The 18,607-nt window shown below is 44.9% G+C and overlaps 1 protein-coding gene across 1 annotated transcript in view; it reads left to right on the top strand.

Moving 5' to 3' along the window:
* The window catches only part of Nipal2 (NIPA like domain containing 2), a 104,595-nt gene extending 94,680 nt beyond the window's left edge, over window positions 1-9,915 (top strand). The window contains exons 8-11 of the mRNA XM_048457260.3: window positions 1,307-1,395; window positions 4,609-4,672; window positions 5,732-5,826; window positions 7,315-9,915. Coding sequence (XP_048313217.3) covers window positions 1,307-1,395; window positions 4,609-4,672; window positions 5,732-5,826; window positions 7,315-7,427 — 361 coding nt within the window. The 3' untranslated portion in view covers window positions 7,428-9,915. The remainder of the gene's footprint in view (window positions 1-1,306; window positions 1,396-4,608; window positions 4,673-5,731; window positions 5,827-7,314) is intronic.
* Window positions 9,916-18,607: the final 8,692 nt, after the last annotated feature.

Genomic DNA, 18,607 nt, shown 5'->3' with positions numbered 1-18,607 from the left:
TCCATACCCATGGGATTTAGGAATGATTGTTTCGTGTTTCTCTTGGGTCCCAATACTGGTGACATGGAACAGTTTTAATTCCTGTCCCCCATTTCCATCTGCTTTAATCACCCTCCCCACTTTTCATGTTGTGATTATACCTCTGCCTGCCGGGCTCTTTTGAGTTAGTCAGAGAGTTCACCCCAAAACACTGTGCAGAAGCATCTCCCAGTGCCCAGAAGGAAACCAGATCTCAAACTGCTGGTGAGGGGAGGGGCTTGTTCTGCAGATGACAGCAGTCTGTCCTGTGGGTTGTAAGTAGGTCCTGGGCCTGTGTCAGGAGAGAGACAGGAGAAGTCCCCTTCCTAAGACTGGGTGTGTTTGTTATACGTTAGTATTGCTATTCCGCCACTTCTGTCTTCTGAATTAACTGGTACTGCTAGAACACCTCTAGGGACTTAGTGATCAGTGTCGTTATACCTCCCCTCAGGAATTCAGAGGCAAACACAACTGAGGGAAGGCTGCCTCCAGTCACCCTTATTTCTCTCTCACACAAGGTGAAAATGTTGTCTTCCACCTTGATGCCCGTTAAAATTACCCGAGGAGGTTTGTTTGTACGAGTATATTCACATATGCACACACACACACTAGCTTTATCCACAAGCCTCTTTCTTTTTCCAGTTATTCTGGACATTTGTGTCCCTTGCTGGAGAGAGAGCAAATCACTCTCCCGACCTAACAGCCGTGCTTTCCGGAACATCCCAGGTGATGCCCGTGCAAGGCACGGCTTCGTGGACACCTGAGCAGCACGGCCAGTGTGGGAACTTGCGTTCCTGGTGGTAGCGGCTGGAGCAGAAGCTCAGCTCCCACATGTGTTCTGCAGCTGGAGCACCAAACGTTGCTTTTGAAACATTAAACATTCCTTTGCTTCTCCGTCTGCTTTCTTGGCACGTGGCATGTCAGTGGATAGCTATATGTTCCCCACATATGATACTTAGCAGATTCTAAGGTCTATCCTAATGAATCAACCCCAGTGTGATACTGGTCCAGCAGCTTGAATCACTTCCAACTCAAACTTCTGTGGCCTCGGAATATGATTAATTGCTTTTCATTGTTACTGTTGTTGGTTTAAACAGACCATAAAACCTGACATCTGATCTCATACATCAGATGCATCTAAGCTATGGCCGCTGATTGGAAGTGCCCTTCCTCTGCACTTCCTTTCCCTTTGTAGTTGGAGCTACAGAACATACATTTCTTGAAGTTATTGTTAGCGTATTGCTGAGTGCTGCTAGACTGGAGCTTCAGTGATTGCCATCTTCCACAGGTTCCTGAACCAAGCCACAAAACTCTACAGGACGACCACAGTGGTCCCAGTCAACCACGTTTTCTTTACAACCAGCGCCATCATTGCAGGTGAGTCCTGGCTTCCCACAGCAGGTGAGACCACCCCGCCACAAGCACAAGATTCTCTCAGACTCCAAGGAGGAGCAAGGCAGCTTTGGGAGCCCGTGTCCCCGGCCTCCAGCCAGTATCTAATTTCCTCCATGGTCCTCTCCTCTGTGAGAATGCTCCCCAGTGCACTCTACTTCCTGAGGCAGCTCAGTCCTGTTTTGATGACTCTCATTAACTCGAGAGTTCTAATAACTAGAAAATGTTTCCCTACACTGGAGCTCAAATTAGTTTCCTTATGAATTCAAGACGCTTGTCCTTGCTGTACTTTCTCAGTCTTCTGCTCGCAGTGCCTGTGACCAGACACCCCCAGTTCCTTGAGTTCATCCTTGTGTCCACATCTCCTTAATGAGAGAATGGGGCTCCTGACCTAATTCACGGTTGCACAGAAGGCCTGACAAACTTCCACATTTGCTATTTCCTCTCTCACAGCTCTTGTATCTTAATGAATACTTTATATTGCAGAAGTAATAATGTTAAAAAGCACACACTTAAAACTTGGTCCAAACCCAAATACAATAGGTTCAAGTAAATCATCTGATAAACGCAATAATGATGGGCCCTGGCTCAGAATCAATAAGCTCAAGCTAATTGATGTATTTGCCGTTTTCTCATCAGGTTGCTATATAGTCCACAGTGAACTTGCTTTGTAGCATAGGCTGGCCCCTAACTCATGGTCCTTCCGCCTCTGCATCCTGAGTGCTGGCATCACAGATGTGTGCCACCAGGCCCAGCCCACTCGGCAGGTTCTTGAAGTTATTCATACAGCCTTCTGTTTCCCAAGAAAATCGAACCTCGAAGAAATAAAGACAAGATTATGTCCCAAGGCATCTTCCGTTTTTAGTGTCTAGTGCTTTCTGGTGAAAGTGAGAAATGATTGAGTGTTGGTATGCCCTAGAATTATCAGAAAATTAAATAAAGCCAAAAGAAGAATAGGCATAACATACACCCTAGCAATCAATATACAGAAAATGTAAAAAATAACATAGTTCCCTGAGCTAATAGAGCTGAATATAATGCTCAGGACATTGGGCAATTGATGGATGGAGAGTGCTGGGACTTTCTGGAAATGGCAACGGTTCTCCTGAAGCTGCGTGTGGAATGGCCACTCCCCCAAACAGCAAGAGGTGTAGCGGAAAGGTGAAACGATATTAGAATATTAACTCCTGTACTGTTGGCGAGTGAAGATATGAAATTGTATGGCCATTATGGAAAGCAGGATACAGTTATTCAAATTTTTTTAATTATTCTACAATCCAGCAATTCTACTCTTGTGTATGTCCCCAAAAAACGAACACAAATTTGTGGTATATACCATAGTAACCAAAAGAGGAAGCAATCCTGATATCCATTGACAGACAAGTGGACAGAATCGTATGATGAGTGCCTACAATAGAATACTGTTCCCCTTACACGGGAAGGAGTTCACCTGCTCCAATGCTGACAAAACATGAGGACGTGGTTAAGAGAATCACGTCAATGTCAGAAACCCGAGAAAATAGTGAGCTCGTGTACTTGAGTCCAATTCACAGAAATGGGGAGAAACATGGTGGTTACAAAGAAGGGCGGAGGAAGTGCTTGACCAGAATACGGTTTCAGGTTTTCAGAAGGAAGCTGTTGTCAGACTGGGGTGTGCAGCAGTGTCAGTACATTTAACACCACCGAACTTCATACATAAAAGCCGTTAAGATGGTAAATGTTACAATTTTAATATAGTTTTAAAATTTAAAAAAAAAGTCTCTGCTCTCTAAAACAGAAATTCCATTTCCAGAAACCCATTCTGATGGCACGAAAATCTCAGAACACCAGGGAGGGTGTGCACGAACAAGCTCATCCCCACTGGACTAAAGAGCGGGCGTGCAGACACCGCTTACCCACCCTTAGGGAAATGAGCATTAGGGTTTCACTGACTAAATTAACAAAACCCTTAGAAGGATTGAAGAGCGGTACATCACAGTACCGGAAGTGCTCATCCATGTGGAAATGTCATGCAGGAGTGGATACAGCTTGTTCTTTAGGTGAAGAGGTGGCGCTGAGACTGAGCAAGCTTCTTCTAAGGGCAGGGTTCACTCTGCTCACCGTGGTATCTCCAGCACCTACCGTGGTACCTTCCAAAAGACAGTAAATATTCTCTGCCCAACCAGCAAAACTAACACCCACACACAGCTAGTTTCAGATGATCCATGACTGAAAGATTTCCTATTCAATAAAAGCTCTCGGGCCTTAAATGAAGAAATCATTGAGACTAGCTGGGAGAGGAGAGTTCATTAAAGCAGACGATACAGGCTTTTTTTCCCCGTGGCCTACAGGGGGAAACCAGAGGAAGGATATGGTAGGAAGCTCCATGGAGAAAAATGGAGCTAAGGCAACACCCAGTTGCCAGAGATCTCTCTAGTGCCCATATGGGCATCTGGCCAGACTTACAGAACGTAGGACGTAGCCAAAGGGGTTCCGTGGTTGCAGCAGGCAGCCTGACGCCAGTGTCCTCAGGATCCACCCGGATTCTCAGGGTAGGTTCACTGACTCCTGATGAAAACCATAGGGTGGAAAATGTAAGATATTGCTCTTTACAGTTTTCTTTACTGGGAAAACATCTCAGTAAAGGGCTTTCCACACATGCATGAGTTCAATCCCCAGAGCAAACTCACATTAGAAGAAAGGAAGGAAGGAAAGGAGGGAGGGAGGGAGGGAGGAAGGAAGGAAGGAAGGAAGGAAGGAAAATGTTGTATCTGTGACCCCAGAGCCTGAACTAACTAGCCAATCAAGCCACATTGATAAGCTCATTCCAGGTCGGTGAGAGACCCTGCCTCTAAAAACATGGTGTCCATATGTTTCATGAGAAATGACACAGGTTGTGCTCTGGCTTCTGGCATGTGCACATATATGACTATGCATGTATATGTAAATGCATGCATATATAGGCAAAAATGAAATTTCTGCTTATGGAACTTAATGTTGGTTTTATAACATTCATAATTATATTAAGAGCCATATAAATCTTTTGAGTAGCTTAAATATAAGACAACCACACAGAATCTTTTAAATTAAAATACTGAATGTGCATTTTAAGGGAAACCACATATAGAAAATATGTATTTATACACTTTTTTAAAAAATAATGTATTGCTATCGTAAATGCTCCTACCGTGAAATTAACTCTGTCCTCCTCTTATACAGGCATCGTATTTTACAAGGAATTCATTGGTGCTGCTTTTCTTACTGTATTTATATATCTTTTTGGGTGAGTAAAAGTCTCAGAGGTCAGGCATGTGAAGTTCTATTAATTTTGTATAGGATTTTTGGCATCATACCTGAAGTATAGAAAATTGGAACATATTATGAGAAACATACTTTTCAACTTAACACTCTATGTAGGGCTTTGTGCCCTCCCTTGGCTTTGTGGCTTGTGTCCCCCTTTAAGAGTCCGGAAACCTTGGGGGTTTTCTGTTCCAACCAAAGTCATGATAAATTCACGGGTGTCTGTGGTTACTCCATTGCCTTTTCATTCTCGTCAAGCCCACCTCTCCCTCAGAGCCCTTAGGTTGGATCACCCAAGCAAATGGCCAAGGCTGGTAGATTCTAGCCCTAGATTTAGCATCTTCAGGTTGGTTGTTCCCTTTCTATCACAAAGTGCCCAGTTGGGCCCCTTCTAGAGACTCGGGGGATGTCAGTGCTAACATCACTGGCAGCCAGAGAGCCAAGCCTCGATGATGTGTTGCCAATAATAGCTGCTTCCATCGGCTCCAAGCACTCCCCATTAATGCTTAGCTGCCTCTTGATCTGCTATTCAGCATGACCATTGTTATGCAAACTTGAGCCTAGTCTATTTTCAACATAGGAAACCATCTATCTTGAAAATTCAATTTCATAAGACATTTGGGCGCGGCCAAACTTCTGGGGTCTGGAAACTATGACTACTCTTATGGCCAAGGACAATGAGATTTCTTAGAAAATTAAAGAATAACTTGTTTTTCACTCATGTTGCATGCCAGTAATGGGTCTGGGCATGCACGGATAGAAAACGAGACCTAGTGTCTACCCAAAGGGTTTAGAGCCTGAATTAGCCTCCAGATGGTGAAAACCTGGGGCAGAGATTTATTGGAAACTGCCCAAGTCTTGGTTCTGGGTATAACTATTACTGGCTGTGAGAATCAAGACAAGTTCAAGGCAGTTTACCATAAGAAATGGAATATACAAAACCGATGGAATTTATGTCATCATGTACAAGTTAGAGCACAGCTATTTAATACCACGGGCTATTTCCGTCTTCCTGTGTTCTTTATTAACATGTTTCTTACAGGTGCTTTCTGTCATTCCTTGGCGTATTTTTGGTGACAAGAAATAGAGAAAACGAACATCTACAACAGTCTTTTATTGATTTTGGGAATATTCCTGGTAAGAAGAAAAAGATGTATATATTTTCTCTATAATAGAGTATCCTTGGGCCTGGGATGATTCAATGGATAAAAATGCTTGCCACCAAGCCTGATGACACAAAGGTCACATGGTTGAAGTTGATAACCGACTCTTACAAGTGTTCTAACCTGCACGGATGCATACATACACAAACCAATAAATGACATCTTTTTAAAATACAGAAAGAAAGTTTACCTTTATGAATTAATCACTGTTGTCACTATATTGGATGTTAATATGAATGCATAATTTTTACCTCAAGAAGTGCATTGAGTGGGTGAAGCCCGGGAAGGCATAAGGTTGATAACTTTAGAACAGTTCTGCACAGAACCATGTGATTGTTGAGGAACCGACCAGGCTTCCTTGAGGTGGGTTACTTGGAAGTTCTCATTAGGTTTCCTTTAAAGTGTCAGAGGACATGGATCCAATGGGAATGGCAGATCCCTGACACCTACAGACCCTTTGAGGGGTCGTCCAAAGATTGATAGTCCGGATGCTAAAGAACATCATTCTGGAAGAAGACTGGGGCAGCTTGTTCACTGTGATGCCCAGAGTGACCACCACAGTCACTAGGACGTGAACACTCTCCCTCCTCACCATCCATGCAGACTGGACCACTGGGTACCACCTTCCCAATGCTTGTTTCCCGCCTTGTGTGCACACAGTGCACAACAGAAGCAAAATCCAGAGCAAAACCATTCTTACCACCCTCCCGCCCTAACCCACCCACCCATGTCTAACTTTGATAAAGATTTGGGGTGACCCACAGGATTCCACACAATAGTAGAGGAAGTTTTCTCCACCATTCTGTCTATCATTCCTGTAAAGCAAATAAAAAAAAAAGAAAAAAAAATCACTAAAGTTTCTATAAGACTGAGGAACGAAGACCAAGGAAGCGAGTTTGGTATTCCCTTTGCCATGTAAACTCCCTAATCAAGAATTCTCAGTGTTAGAATTGACATTTATAGCAGCAATGCTCATTAGAGCTCATTTAAAACTGATTTTTTGTAAGAAATAAGAAATCTGGAAAATAAAGGGGTGTTTGTTTGTTTGTTAACTGTTTTCCACGTCACAAAGCTTTATGTGTAGGGTCTGCAATGACAAACTTCTGGTGCATGGTGTTTTCCTAGGTTGCTGTATAGACAAGGGAGGAAGACAAAACACTGCAGAGGGAGGTTAGGATAAGAGTGACTGGGTTATGTGGCTGTCCTGATTGCTCCAACCTGTTTCCATGCCCAGTACAGAGTGGGCAGATGTCACGTGAACAAGTGTGTAACCACATGACAACGGCTGTGAGATTTTTGTGGGCCTTTCTTTCCTGGACGTTTTATCTTTTTCATTGAGAGAGTAACCACATAGTGTGTTTTTTAAAGAGATAAAATGTGACCAGAGCTGGAGAGAAATTATTAGGACATTTTTATCTTTTTAAGAGCTCAAAAGATCTTTTTATGATTATTATCTCCACAGGGAAACAAACGTTGGACAAAATACAACCAGATTCAAATGGCACATCCTATGGAACCTTGCCTGATGGAAGTGACCCAACACAGAGCCAAAGTGGAGAGAAGAAAGAAGCCTAAAACGCCGAGAGGGAGGGCTGTTGGCCTGTTACTTGATACCACCTTTTTAAAACATTGCACATGTTCAATTTGTGTCAGCAGCTATTTCACGCTGACGTGCGCACATTCGATTCAGGCCTCCCCCCCCACTGTGGACAATCAGGGCCCTCCTAATCTCTAACAGTCTAATGCTTTCCTGGAATGCAACTCAAAGTGCTCCCCACACCCTGAACCTCTCCCCAGCGATCATCTTCATGCGAGCCTGGCTGCTTCAGCAGATGCCACGCAGAAATGTGCACTCGAGATCTGGCCACAGCCGGCATCGGTCGCTCCTCCATGTGGCTCGCAGGATCAGCTTGTTGGCTTCAAGATGCCCTCTGCTGCCACAATCTGTCTTTCAGGAAGGGTTCAATGCGCTTCTCTCAGGCTTCTTCTATGGACGTTTCGTGCGGACTCACTCCCTTTTCCTTGTCAGGATGGCGAATCACCTTTGTGGGAAACCAACTCTGTTGTAATCCTCCTTTGAAAATGAAGGGCCTTGTTTAGAAACAGAATCTACAAGCGGTATTCTGTTATGACATATACTAAGAACTCCAAGGCCTGACTTCTGGCTTTTTTTAAGCTTTGGGGAAAAAAGTGTCTGCTGGGCAATGGTGGCTGGGGAGACAGAGGCAGGTGTATCTCTAAGTTCAAGGTCAGCCTGGTCTACAGAGCTAGCTCCAGAACAGTCAGGGCTACACAGAGAAACCCTGTCTCGAAAAATAAAAGCAAACAAACAAAGGGGAGGACACATTTAAGACCCAAAACTGTGGTCACACCTCTGGCATATGTACTGAAATTCAAACAGCACATATTTTACCATGGTTTTTGTGTTAAATGTGACACACAAATTTGTAAAGTGTTAAAGATTTTGCCACAATGTTTTCTTTTCAATAAAACTCTAGAATGGTAGCATTTTCTCCAGACTTACGATCCTATTATATTTACATTGAAACTGAAGAAAAACTTTATGATATGCCTTAAATTGTTACAGATCCTATACTTTATCTGGTGGATTTCTATGCTTTAACTTCCAATACAATTCTCAAAATGGCATTTAGATTCTTGGAATAGTCCCCCAAGTCCTCTGAAGCTTTGCCAGTTTTTCTAGAAAAGGAAAATCATGACCAGAGGACTGGGTTTCTGCTCCTCAAATCTGGCCATGGGATGTAGCCTATAGAGGACCCATGGCTGCCACTTAGCACGTTCTACTAACATACATTTGCAGGCAGAATTTGTTATAACTTTTATTGCTTATGCTGTACCTAGTATTTAAACAATAAGAAAAGAGTACACATTTATTGTAACCAAATAATAAGGCCCATCCTTAATGACACTTTAATCGTCCACCCAGTGTCGCTTGAAGACTTATGTTTGTGCGTGGCACTAAACTCGGAGATAATGAGATGCTAATCTTAACTGTTTCTAGTCTTCTAATGTTTTCTTTATTATAACCTGACCTCTGACCAAACTGGAATAACCCAAAGCCTATCCCTGGCTGCAAATTCTTATTAACAGTTCCTGACACTGTGAAAAGTGTCCCATTAATCTGGATGCAATAGTCATAAAGTTAACAACGTATTTTACTGAATGGGTATAGCTTGTTGACTCTGGGCAGCTCAGCTAAGTTATGTATCTGGTGCCTTAAATGATGGATTTCTAGTAAATCTTGACATTGGTTTCAAAGACTGGGAAACAGCTAAACCAAAGAGTTTTCCTTGAACTAGGACCACATTTCATAGGTACAACACCCAATTTTGAGCACTGTAGAGTTTTGCAGAGACAAACAACAATGTGTTGGTACCCTCCAGCATTTGAGTTTAAGGTTTTGAAAGATGAAATTCATCTATGTGATACAGAAATGTTCTTGAAATCATGGTTAGATATATTATATTCAGATCTGATTTTACTAACTGTGGTGGACCAAACCAAGGTGGAGAGAAGTTTTGATTGACTGGCCCAGAGGGTGTTTCTCTTTCTCTTTTCATGCTCAGTGCCTGATGACAACCACAGCCAACCCACCCCCTTTTCTGAAACTGTAGGCTGGGAACCCTTGCCCAACATTTGGCTCATTTGACTATTTGTCTAGGCCAAGGACTGGTTTTTTCAGCAAAGACTTAAAAAGTAAATATTTGGGGATTTGTGTTGTCCATATGGTATCTGTCCCTCACTGCTCAGCGACTCCATCAAAGCACAAATGTAGCCATAGACAATATGTAAACAAATGGGAATTGATGTCCATCAGTAGTTAGTAACAAAAAAAATTAGTAGCCAATCCATGTTGCCAAGCCCTGGTCCAGACTCCTTTGCCTTTGCTATGCAACTTTTTTTTTCTTGTTTCGTGAGCTCTGGAGAGCTAAAAAAAAAAAAAACCCTGACACTTCATGGTTTGTGACAAATCAGATGCTTGGTATTTACATTAGGATCATTTTTGCTTGTGTAAGAAATAAATGGATTTGTTATGAGTTTATTCTCAGAGTCCAACTTTGTCTCTTTGGAAAGCCGTGGCTCTTTTATGGGCACAGTTAGACATGCTGAAAGAATTCCCCAGTCCCACATCCCACTCCGATAATGGCTTTGGGAATTAGCTCTCAGGCAGTCGGCTAGTGCAGAGGTCTCTGCCGTCTGACCACTTAGTTTGAATGCTTGCTTACCCTACGCTATGACACCCTTATTACCAAAAATCCCTTGAAAACTTGTGAGACAAAATATTTTCAAGCAGACTCAATGTATTCTTCAGACACACCACACACACGCACACACACACACCCCACACACACATACCCACACATCACACAATGTACACACACATATGCACACATACATACACACCACACACACACACGCTCCACACACACACACACGCTCCACACACACACCCCACACACACATACCCACACATCACACTATGTACACACACATATGCACACATACATACACACCACACACACATACACACACAACACAATGCACACACACATACACCACACACACACACACACACTGCCGCCACCTACACATGTCCCACACGCAGCCCTGCAGTTTCTGTTCTATAATGGAGAAAGAAGGAGAAGAGGAAGATTTTGTAGATGTGTGCAGTCCCGGTGCTTTTGAAGAACAATGTGACAATCTCTGAGTTTGGCTAAAAGACTCCGATGGCTGGAAATACGAAGCTGAGGATGTCTGCATGCTCTCCGTTTTCCAGGCACACAGCATATCCAGGAATCGTGACTGCACGTGCTCGGCCACTTTGAAGCCCGCCTCTGGGATGCCAAGTTAATGGAGATATGAGGGATATAAGCACAGTTAGTGAAAATGAACCTTCCCAGCACACACCCAGCTTGCTTTGTGCACACTCTGTGGCTTGTTATTAAGACAGTCCTTGAACAAGCAAGCAGCTGTGAGCCTGGTGCAAGTCTCTGGCTCCTGTCCATCCCTCCTTCCCTCAGCCCTGCACCTTAAGTTCTGTCTTTTCAGGATGTCGGATATCTGGGATCATACAATATGCAGCCTTTGAGCCTGATTTCTTCCGTTTCTTAATCCACATATCTTGCCTCCATGTCTTTCCGGGCTTGATAGCCTCATAGCAAGACTGCTAGATAAACACCACACATTCTGCCCTGGTAAGTACTCAAAATTGAACCTAAAACGTCTGTATGAGGAATTTTGAGGCTGCTTCTAATCGTTAAACTCATCAACAGCCTGGCTTTTATTATGGCCACCTAGAAGCAAAAATTTTAAAAATAAAAAAGATCAACGCATACACAGTTTCAAATATAGACTAGGGCTACTGAACACAGTGCTTTAAAATAATGCCTTAGCAATGTGGTAAATCCAAGGAAGAGCCTTCCCACCCAGAAATTCTTGTGTCTGTCCCCTTTCTTACCAGCCTGAGGGTACCACCCAACACGCTGTCCTGTGCCAGAACAAATCCGTTACAGGAGCTGTGGCCCAACTAGGAAAACCCCTCTTTCAATGTGGATCCTTATTGAGACTTACTGAGTATCACGCACAGCATAAAAGAGGAATATCAACACCATAGCAAATAAATGATTTTTCAAGGCACACCCAACTGAGAAAGCCATTGCTAGGAAGTTCACAGAGTCCTGGGCAAGATGCAAGATAGTCTCCACGTTCCGGGAATGAACCTCTTTCTCAGGGATGTAGCTGGCCCATTCAGTCAGAGCAGCTGGGGCAGACCAAAGCCACTTCCAGAACCTCTCCTTCCACGGTTCTAATTTTAAAACAAACCTCAGACATTTTGTGAGGTTTGGGCTCTCCTCCCTCTCCGTCCAGGGCACTTCACCTAAGCCTTCTGAACACAATGCACTACGAGGAAATGAATCAGCTTGACAGGGCTTGATCTAGAGACTCAAAGCTTGGGATAGTTGCCTGATTATAGACTGTTCGCCCAGATACCAAACGACCCAAACTGCCAAATACTCATGAAGTCACTAGATCAAAATTGGTTGCCCACTATTCTTAATGTGAGTTTGGTCTGGTGGTATTTTTGTAGCACTTTCGGTTTTGCTTTTTGAATATTGAGCAGAAGGTGCAGAGGCTTCCCATGTAATTCCAGTTCCCATGACTGCATGACCTCCTGGTTGTCAGTGTTCTCCTTCACAGGGGCATATTGGGTACCATCAGAGAGCTTACACCAGTGAGTCTTTATGGTACCTCATTCCTCCTCTCCCTTAGGGTACCTGTTTTGGAGCGTGTGTGTGTGTGTGTGTGTGTGCGTGTGTGTGTGTGTGTGTGTGTGTGTGTGTGAACTTGCTACAAGTTAGCATTATCTGGAAGGTGGGAACCACAGCTGAGGAATGCCTTCCTAAGACTGACCCATAGACAAGCCTGTGGGGCATTTTCTTGATTGGCGATCAATGGGGAAAGGCCCAGCCCACTATAGATGATACCACCTGGGCTGGTGAGCCTGAACACTGTAAGGAAGCAGGCTGATGCCCCATTTAGAATGGGGGAGGAGTGGATGAGAGGGGTATATTATGGGAAGGGAATCGAGGGGTAGGAGGAGAGGAAGGAGGGGAAACTGTGATTGGATCTAAAATAAACAAAAAGAATTAATTTTTTTAAAAAAAGGCCAGTAAGCAGCGCCCCTCCATGGCCTCTGCTTCAGTTGCTGCCCTAACTTCCTTCAATAATGGACTATGATATGGAAGTACAAGCAAAATAAACCCTTTTCTCCCCACGTTGTTTATAGTCATGGTGTTCCATTAATCCAACAGAAACCATAACTGAGACAGTATTCTTGGAGGTGTGTATTCTGTGTCTCAATTAAAGGTTGCAGACACTCACCCACCATTACAGTATCTACCAAGGGTGCTCTAAAATCTCTGGGCTACCCCAACCCTTTCCTTCCCACTTAACCCCTGGTCTTTTTACTGTCATGGAAGTTTCGTTGTTTTTGGAACCCCATACAGTTTTCTCATATGTAGTCATTTGAGCCTGGTTACTCTCATTCTTAGTATTCATTTGTCTTTTGTCATTCCTCCTTGTCTTCTCATAGCTAGGTAATCTATTTCCGCTTAGCACTGAATAAGGTGCCACTGTCCAGATATATCTCAGTTTATCCATTCATCTGCCAAAGGGCATCTTGATTGCTTCCAAATCTTAACAGCTTATGGTCCTTAGGAACATAAAATGAATGAGACATGAGGACCAGCCTCTTGGGAGCTTACCATCTAGCTGTATAAATAACAGGTATTACTTACTGAGTCTGTAGTTTGCCAGGCAGGTGATGTGGGATTCCCCTCAGTATGCTGTGAATATGTTTTATTACCATTGGTTAATAAAGAAGCTGCTTTGACCTATAGCAGGGAAGAATACAGTCAGGATGAAAGAGATATAGAGAGAGTAGGTGGAGTCAAAGAGATGTCTCCATGTAACTGCCATAGGAGACAGATGCCAGAACCTTACTGGTAGGCCACAGCCTTGTGGTGATACATTGATTAATAGAAATTGCTTAATTTAAGATGTAAGAGATAGTTAATAACAGGCCTAAGCTAATAGCCCAAAAAGTTTTGTAATTCATATGGTTTCTGTGTGACTATTTGGGTCCGGGCAACCGGGAAGCAAAAGCGCAGTCTCTGCTCACAAGCAGGCACTATGCTTCATCTTCTATTTGAGTTGCTCATTTAGACCTTACAATTTATTCAATATGGATGTCTTCTTTACAGTTCCCACATCAGGAACACAGAGATTAGGGTCAGGTAAATTGAGAGTGACACCTAGAACATAAAATTTAAGGAAGTCATAAAAGCCTTTCCTTTAGGGTCGTGAGAAGGCCACTCCTGTACTCACGGAACGCCAAGTTAGTCCTAAGTCTAGTCTTGTGCATACCCTACTATCCTTGCCCTGCATGGGATTGGGTGACTTGACTATTATTATTGAACCCAAGACATAGAACTCTTTTCTAAATTAATTAATTTATTTTTTATTTTATGTGCATTGGTGTTTTGCCATGGGTGTTGGGTGACCTGGAACTGGAGTTTCAGACAGTTGTGAGCTGCCATGTGGGTGCTGGGAATTGAACCCAGGTCCTCTAAATGAGCAGTCAGTGCTCTTAACTGCTGAGCCATCTCTCCAGCCCTAACTCTTATCCTGTTCTTACCACTGTTGCCACAAAACCAACACTGCACAGTGACATATCAGAAATGTTTTCCTTAGGCCATTTAGAACAAACAACCTGGGAGCTATAACGAGATAAAGATCACTGTAGGTTAGGCAGTCTTCAGCAGGATAGAGATGGTGTAGGTTAGTGGTACCAAATGGTTGCTCTCTCTGCAGCCCTAAAAGCTGTGAATGAAGCTCTTATTTGGGGAAAGGTTCTTTGCAAAAGTTAAGATTCTTCTATCTCTCTCTGTCTTTCTCTGCCTCTCTGTCTCTGTCTGTCTGTCTGTCTGTCTGTCTGTCTGTCTGTCTCTCTCCCATAATGTATGTGTTTGGTGCACACAAGCACATGGAAGCCCATGTTCAGTGTCAGGAGTCTTCCTGGCTCACTAATTTATTGAGGCAGAGTCTCTCAGTCGAACCCAGAACCCATCGATGGGGCTAGTCTGACCATGCTGCTTGCTGTGGGGATTCCCCATCTCTGCCTTCCAAGTACCAGAATTGCAGGTGAGCCACCACGACTACCCAACATTGATGTGTGAGCTGGGCATCTGAACCAGAGTTCTGGAACCATCAGAGCCTGGAAGAAATCAAGGATGACTGTCCCTTTTAAGGCCTTTTAGGGATGGAGCACTCCCCCGCTGACTGTCAACCACTAAGCATGTGGCAACTTGTTACAGCGACCTAGAAAGTTAATATACAGATCAACATGGTCTTGGAAGCACCAGGACATAGGAGAAACAGAGACTGAGTAACAGCTCAAAGCAAGCTCCATATATCCTGACACACAGGGAGGGCAGCTCCAAAGGCCTCAAGCGGCTGAAACCAGTATACACTGCACTTGAGAAGAAAATGGTGGCATTTGCTTCATATCTAAGAATGCAATGTGAACATAAATACTGTATTAGGACTTTCCTGGCTGAGACACAGCCCAGACAGTAAAATGCTTGTCCCACAACCTGGAGGACCCAAGTTCAGTCTACCAGTCAATAAGCTCCAGGATCAGCATGATATCCTGCCTCCCCAGTTGAAAAGGACACTTAATGTTCACCTCTGGCCTCCATAGCACCCACAGAGATGAACATTCACACACATAGAAGCAATAATAGCAAAAAGGACTGCCGTAGTCACTTTCCTGGCTGGTGTCGTCAAGTCCGTGGCAGAAACAACCTAAGAGGAAAAATTGGCTTGGCTCACAGTTTCACACGTTTTGGTCCATCACAGTGGGGAAGGCATGGTGATGGGAGCAGCTTCCCCCCTGGTGGTGGAAATGTGACCATACTGTTCACATGACTATAGACAAGGAAGCAGAGGGTGGGTCATAACTAGGAGCAAGGGGACATTTCAAAGGTCTGTCCCTAGTGACCTACTTCTGCTAGCTAAGCCCCACTGCTTAAAGACTCTACAGCCTTCAAAATAGGGCCACAAGCTGGGAACTGGATATTCAAAATGTGGGTCTGTGAGGGACATTTCAGACTCAAACCACAAGGACATCATCAGTCTCTTCAGAACGTCACAAAACCAAATGAGACTTCCCTGCATCCTTAGCTCTTCTCTGTTTGTGTAAGATGGCACAGTGGGTCCTCGGGAGATGAGGACTTGATTCCAAGCGTGTGTTTGCAGCCCATCTTTCCTTACTGGAAATGAGCAAGTGCTGCTGCCCAGCAGGCTGGACAGTGACTTCTGAGATGACCTTGAGACAAACAAGCCGGGGAGGATGTGCAGAGCCAACCAGAGCCTTACTCTGCAAGAACATGAGGTCAGTCACCACGTGAGGAGTCCATGGTAACAGCATAAGGAGGAAGGGTCAGCAGAGGACCGTGGCCAAGCCAACAGTGCTAGTAAGCTGAAGTTAGGGAGCAGGGGAAAATGAAGCCAAAGAGATCGGCACTGTCCACCGAGAAGGAAGAAAACCCAGCAACTGAAGCAGAGACTGTGAGGATGGCTGGGGGCAGCGGTGTGTTTCAGGGAGCTGTTGGGGGCCTAGCCTGGCTGTGTGGGGCCACAGGATAGGTGTAGCTCATCTTCTCACTTCAGAGGCTTGTTTACAATACCCGCTCAACCCCCGAGCCAGCCGAGCAGGACTCCTGGACACCAAAAAAGCCCGAAGTCAACGGGGCTCGCTAGACCTAGAAAACAACAATTAAATGTAGCTTTAGGCTTCAGACAATACTGCGAGACTGGTCGGGGGGAGTTGACAACCAGAGGAGGCAGTATTCAGACAAGAAAAGAAAGGTAAGCCTGTGTAAGCAACCAGAGAGCCCTGGTAGATTGCTTGACGTTATCTAACAAACACTACGTTGTTAGTAGTGTTCATTTGCTAGTGTTTTTAAAGGCTCGGAGTCACTCATGGATCCATCTAATGATGACTTAGTCATGGCTAAATGATAAAGCGGGTACAGAAAGGGGTGCTGAGGAAACTGGCAAGAAGGGGAACCTTCTTCAAAGTGGAAAGAAAGATCACAGTCACAAAAGCAGGTGGAACCTGGGTGCAAAAGCACAGGACCTCCAAGGGCCTTCTGCAATTCCATCTGCGGAGAGCACACAGCTGGGTGGATGGCTGTAGACAAGCCAGAGAAATGATCTAATGAGAGCCGGAGGAGGGTCCTCCAAGTAGCACAAGCATCCCCCCACCTCCACCTCCCACCCTCCTACCCCTCACCTCATCCCCACTGCGAGCCAGGAATTCCAGCACCAAGTTCTCCCCACTGCCCCGCTCCCACCCGCTTACTCCCCACCACCTTCAGGGAGCTTGGCATTCCTCTCCACCTTCCCCCTTGGGTATGGGGACCTCACGGTGGCAGCCTAAGACACTGCCGCTACCCAGGACATGACAGCATACAGGACCCGTGAAGGACAGCGGTCTGTCTCTGGGCGTGGGCGCCATGGCCTGACTGGCCTCTCTACAGCCTTGTCTAAAGTGAACCACCTGTTTCCTGCTGGGCTCGGCCCCCGGCCTTCCAAGGTCTCCACTGAGCAGGACTGCATCCAAACCACGGCCGAGGAATGACAGTCTTGGCGCTGCCTCCGGTCGTGTTTGCCGCTCACTAAGGAGTTTTGTGGAATCTAAACTCATTTTCCACTGAAACAAGAGAAAGTAAAGACGGCAGCAAACAAAAATAGCTTGCTGGCACTTCCTGTTTACTCTTTCCACAGAGTCTCCTCCACTGGGGGGCTGGAAAGCCCCTCTGCTGAGAACGGGAAGCCTTGCTGAGTTTTCTGGGGTTTGTATTCTTCCTTGTTTCTGTCTCCCCACCTTTCGTTACATGCAAGTTTACTCCGGGGTTTCGTTAGTTTCAGTCCCAAGATTCTTTTTCCCTAGCACTGTTCAGAGAAAGACACGCTGCCGTTTGTGCTGCGTGTGCCCGGTGACCCCACTGTCCCATCTATCAGTTACTCCAGGGCTTCTGAATAAGGCGTAGGAGAGCAGTGATGCAAATGTGAAAGGGTTGGGGGAACCTGAGACTGGTGCCTGGCAACACTCCCTTTCCCTTCCCAACCATGTGGGCATGTGACATCAGCTTTAACCCCCGGCACACCCAGGCCAGACAGGAAAAGCTCCCCGAAAGGACATGGCAAAGGTAGCCCAGACATCAGCTGTAACACACACGCATGACTACAAGTCCTTTCTTATAACCACAGGGATGTCAGGCATGTTTGGACAGAAGGCCCAAGTGATGAATGAACCGTTCCTGGGTGGGCCAAGGGTGACAGGTCTCTGCTGCAAATTGGTGCTTGGCCCTTCCCACGGCCCACACGCTGCACGTGTTGTCTTTGTCCAAAAGCAGTGAGAACGACTTCGCTTCCCTCGCTGGTGTTTGCACCACAAGTTAGTAATGGAAAAAACATTCACCCTGTGGCCCGGGACGCTCTGACTATTAGAGCTACAACCTATCAACAGACGTGGCTGAGAGAAATCCAAGCCCTGTTAACGGAAGGGTGTTTCGTTTTGTTTTTTTTAATGAATGATTGGAACAGCAAGGCAGACTTATTTAATTTTCATAATTTAAAAATTGACAATTGCATAAATATCTCTCAGAAACCATCAGAAGCCACCCTGTTCTTTCAAGGAAGAGAAACAAAGCAAACTCACAAAAATGCCCACCAGCTTCTACTGAAAGTTAAACCACATCCCCAGGAAAGACACATAGACGTCCTATGTACCCCACACCGCCTCAGTATGTGGCCTTATGTAGGGTCTTTAAAGGGTGATTATGGTGTAAGTGGAGCCATTAGAGTATCCAGGATGTCTGGTGCCCTTATTTTAGAAAGGAGAGGTTTGGATACAGACAGACAGACAGACAGACAGACAGACAGACACACACACACACACACACACTGAAGGCCTCGTGAAAGCACAAGGCAGTGCCATCAACAGGCAAAAAGATGTCTGAGACCAGCAGAGAAACAGGTTACCCCCTCCACCCTCAGCAAGGGAACCCCAATGCTACCCTGGTTTCAAACTTCTAGGCTCCAAAATATAAGGTGATAAATGTGTGTTTTTAAGTGCCCTAAGTTGTCACAGTAGGTCTATCAAA

Source organism: Myodes glareolus, chromosome 19 (assembly GCF_982192425.1).
Source record: "Myodes glareolus chromosome 19, mMyoGla1.1, whole genome shotgun sequence".
NCBI classification, from domain to species: domain Eukaryota; kingdom Metazoa; phylum Chordata; class Mammalia; order Rodentia; family Cricetidae; genus Myodes; species Myodes glareolus.
Note: the sequence above shows the minus strand (reverse complement) of the source record. Positions and strands in the feature narration are given on the sequence as shown.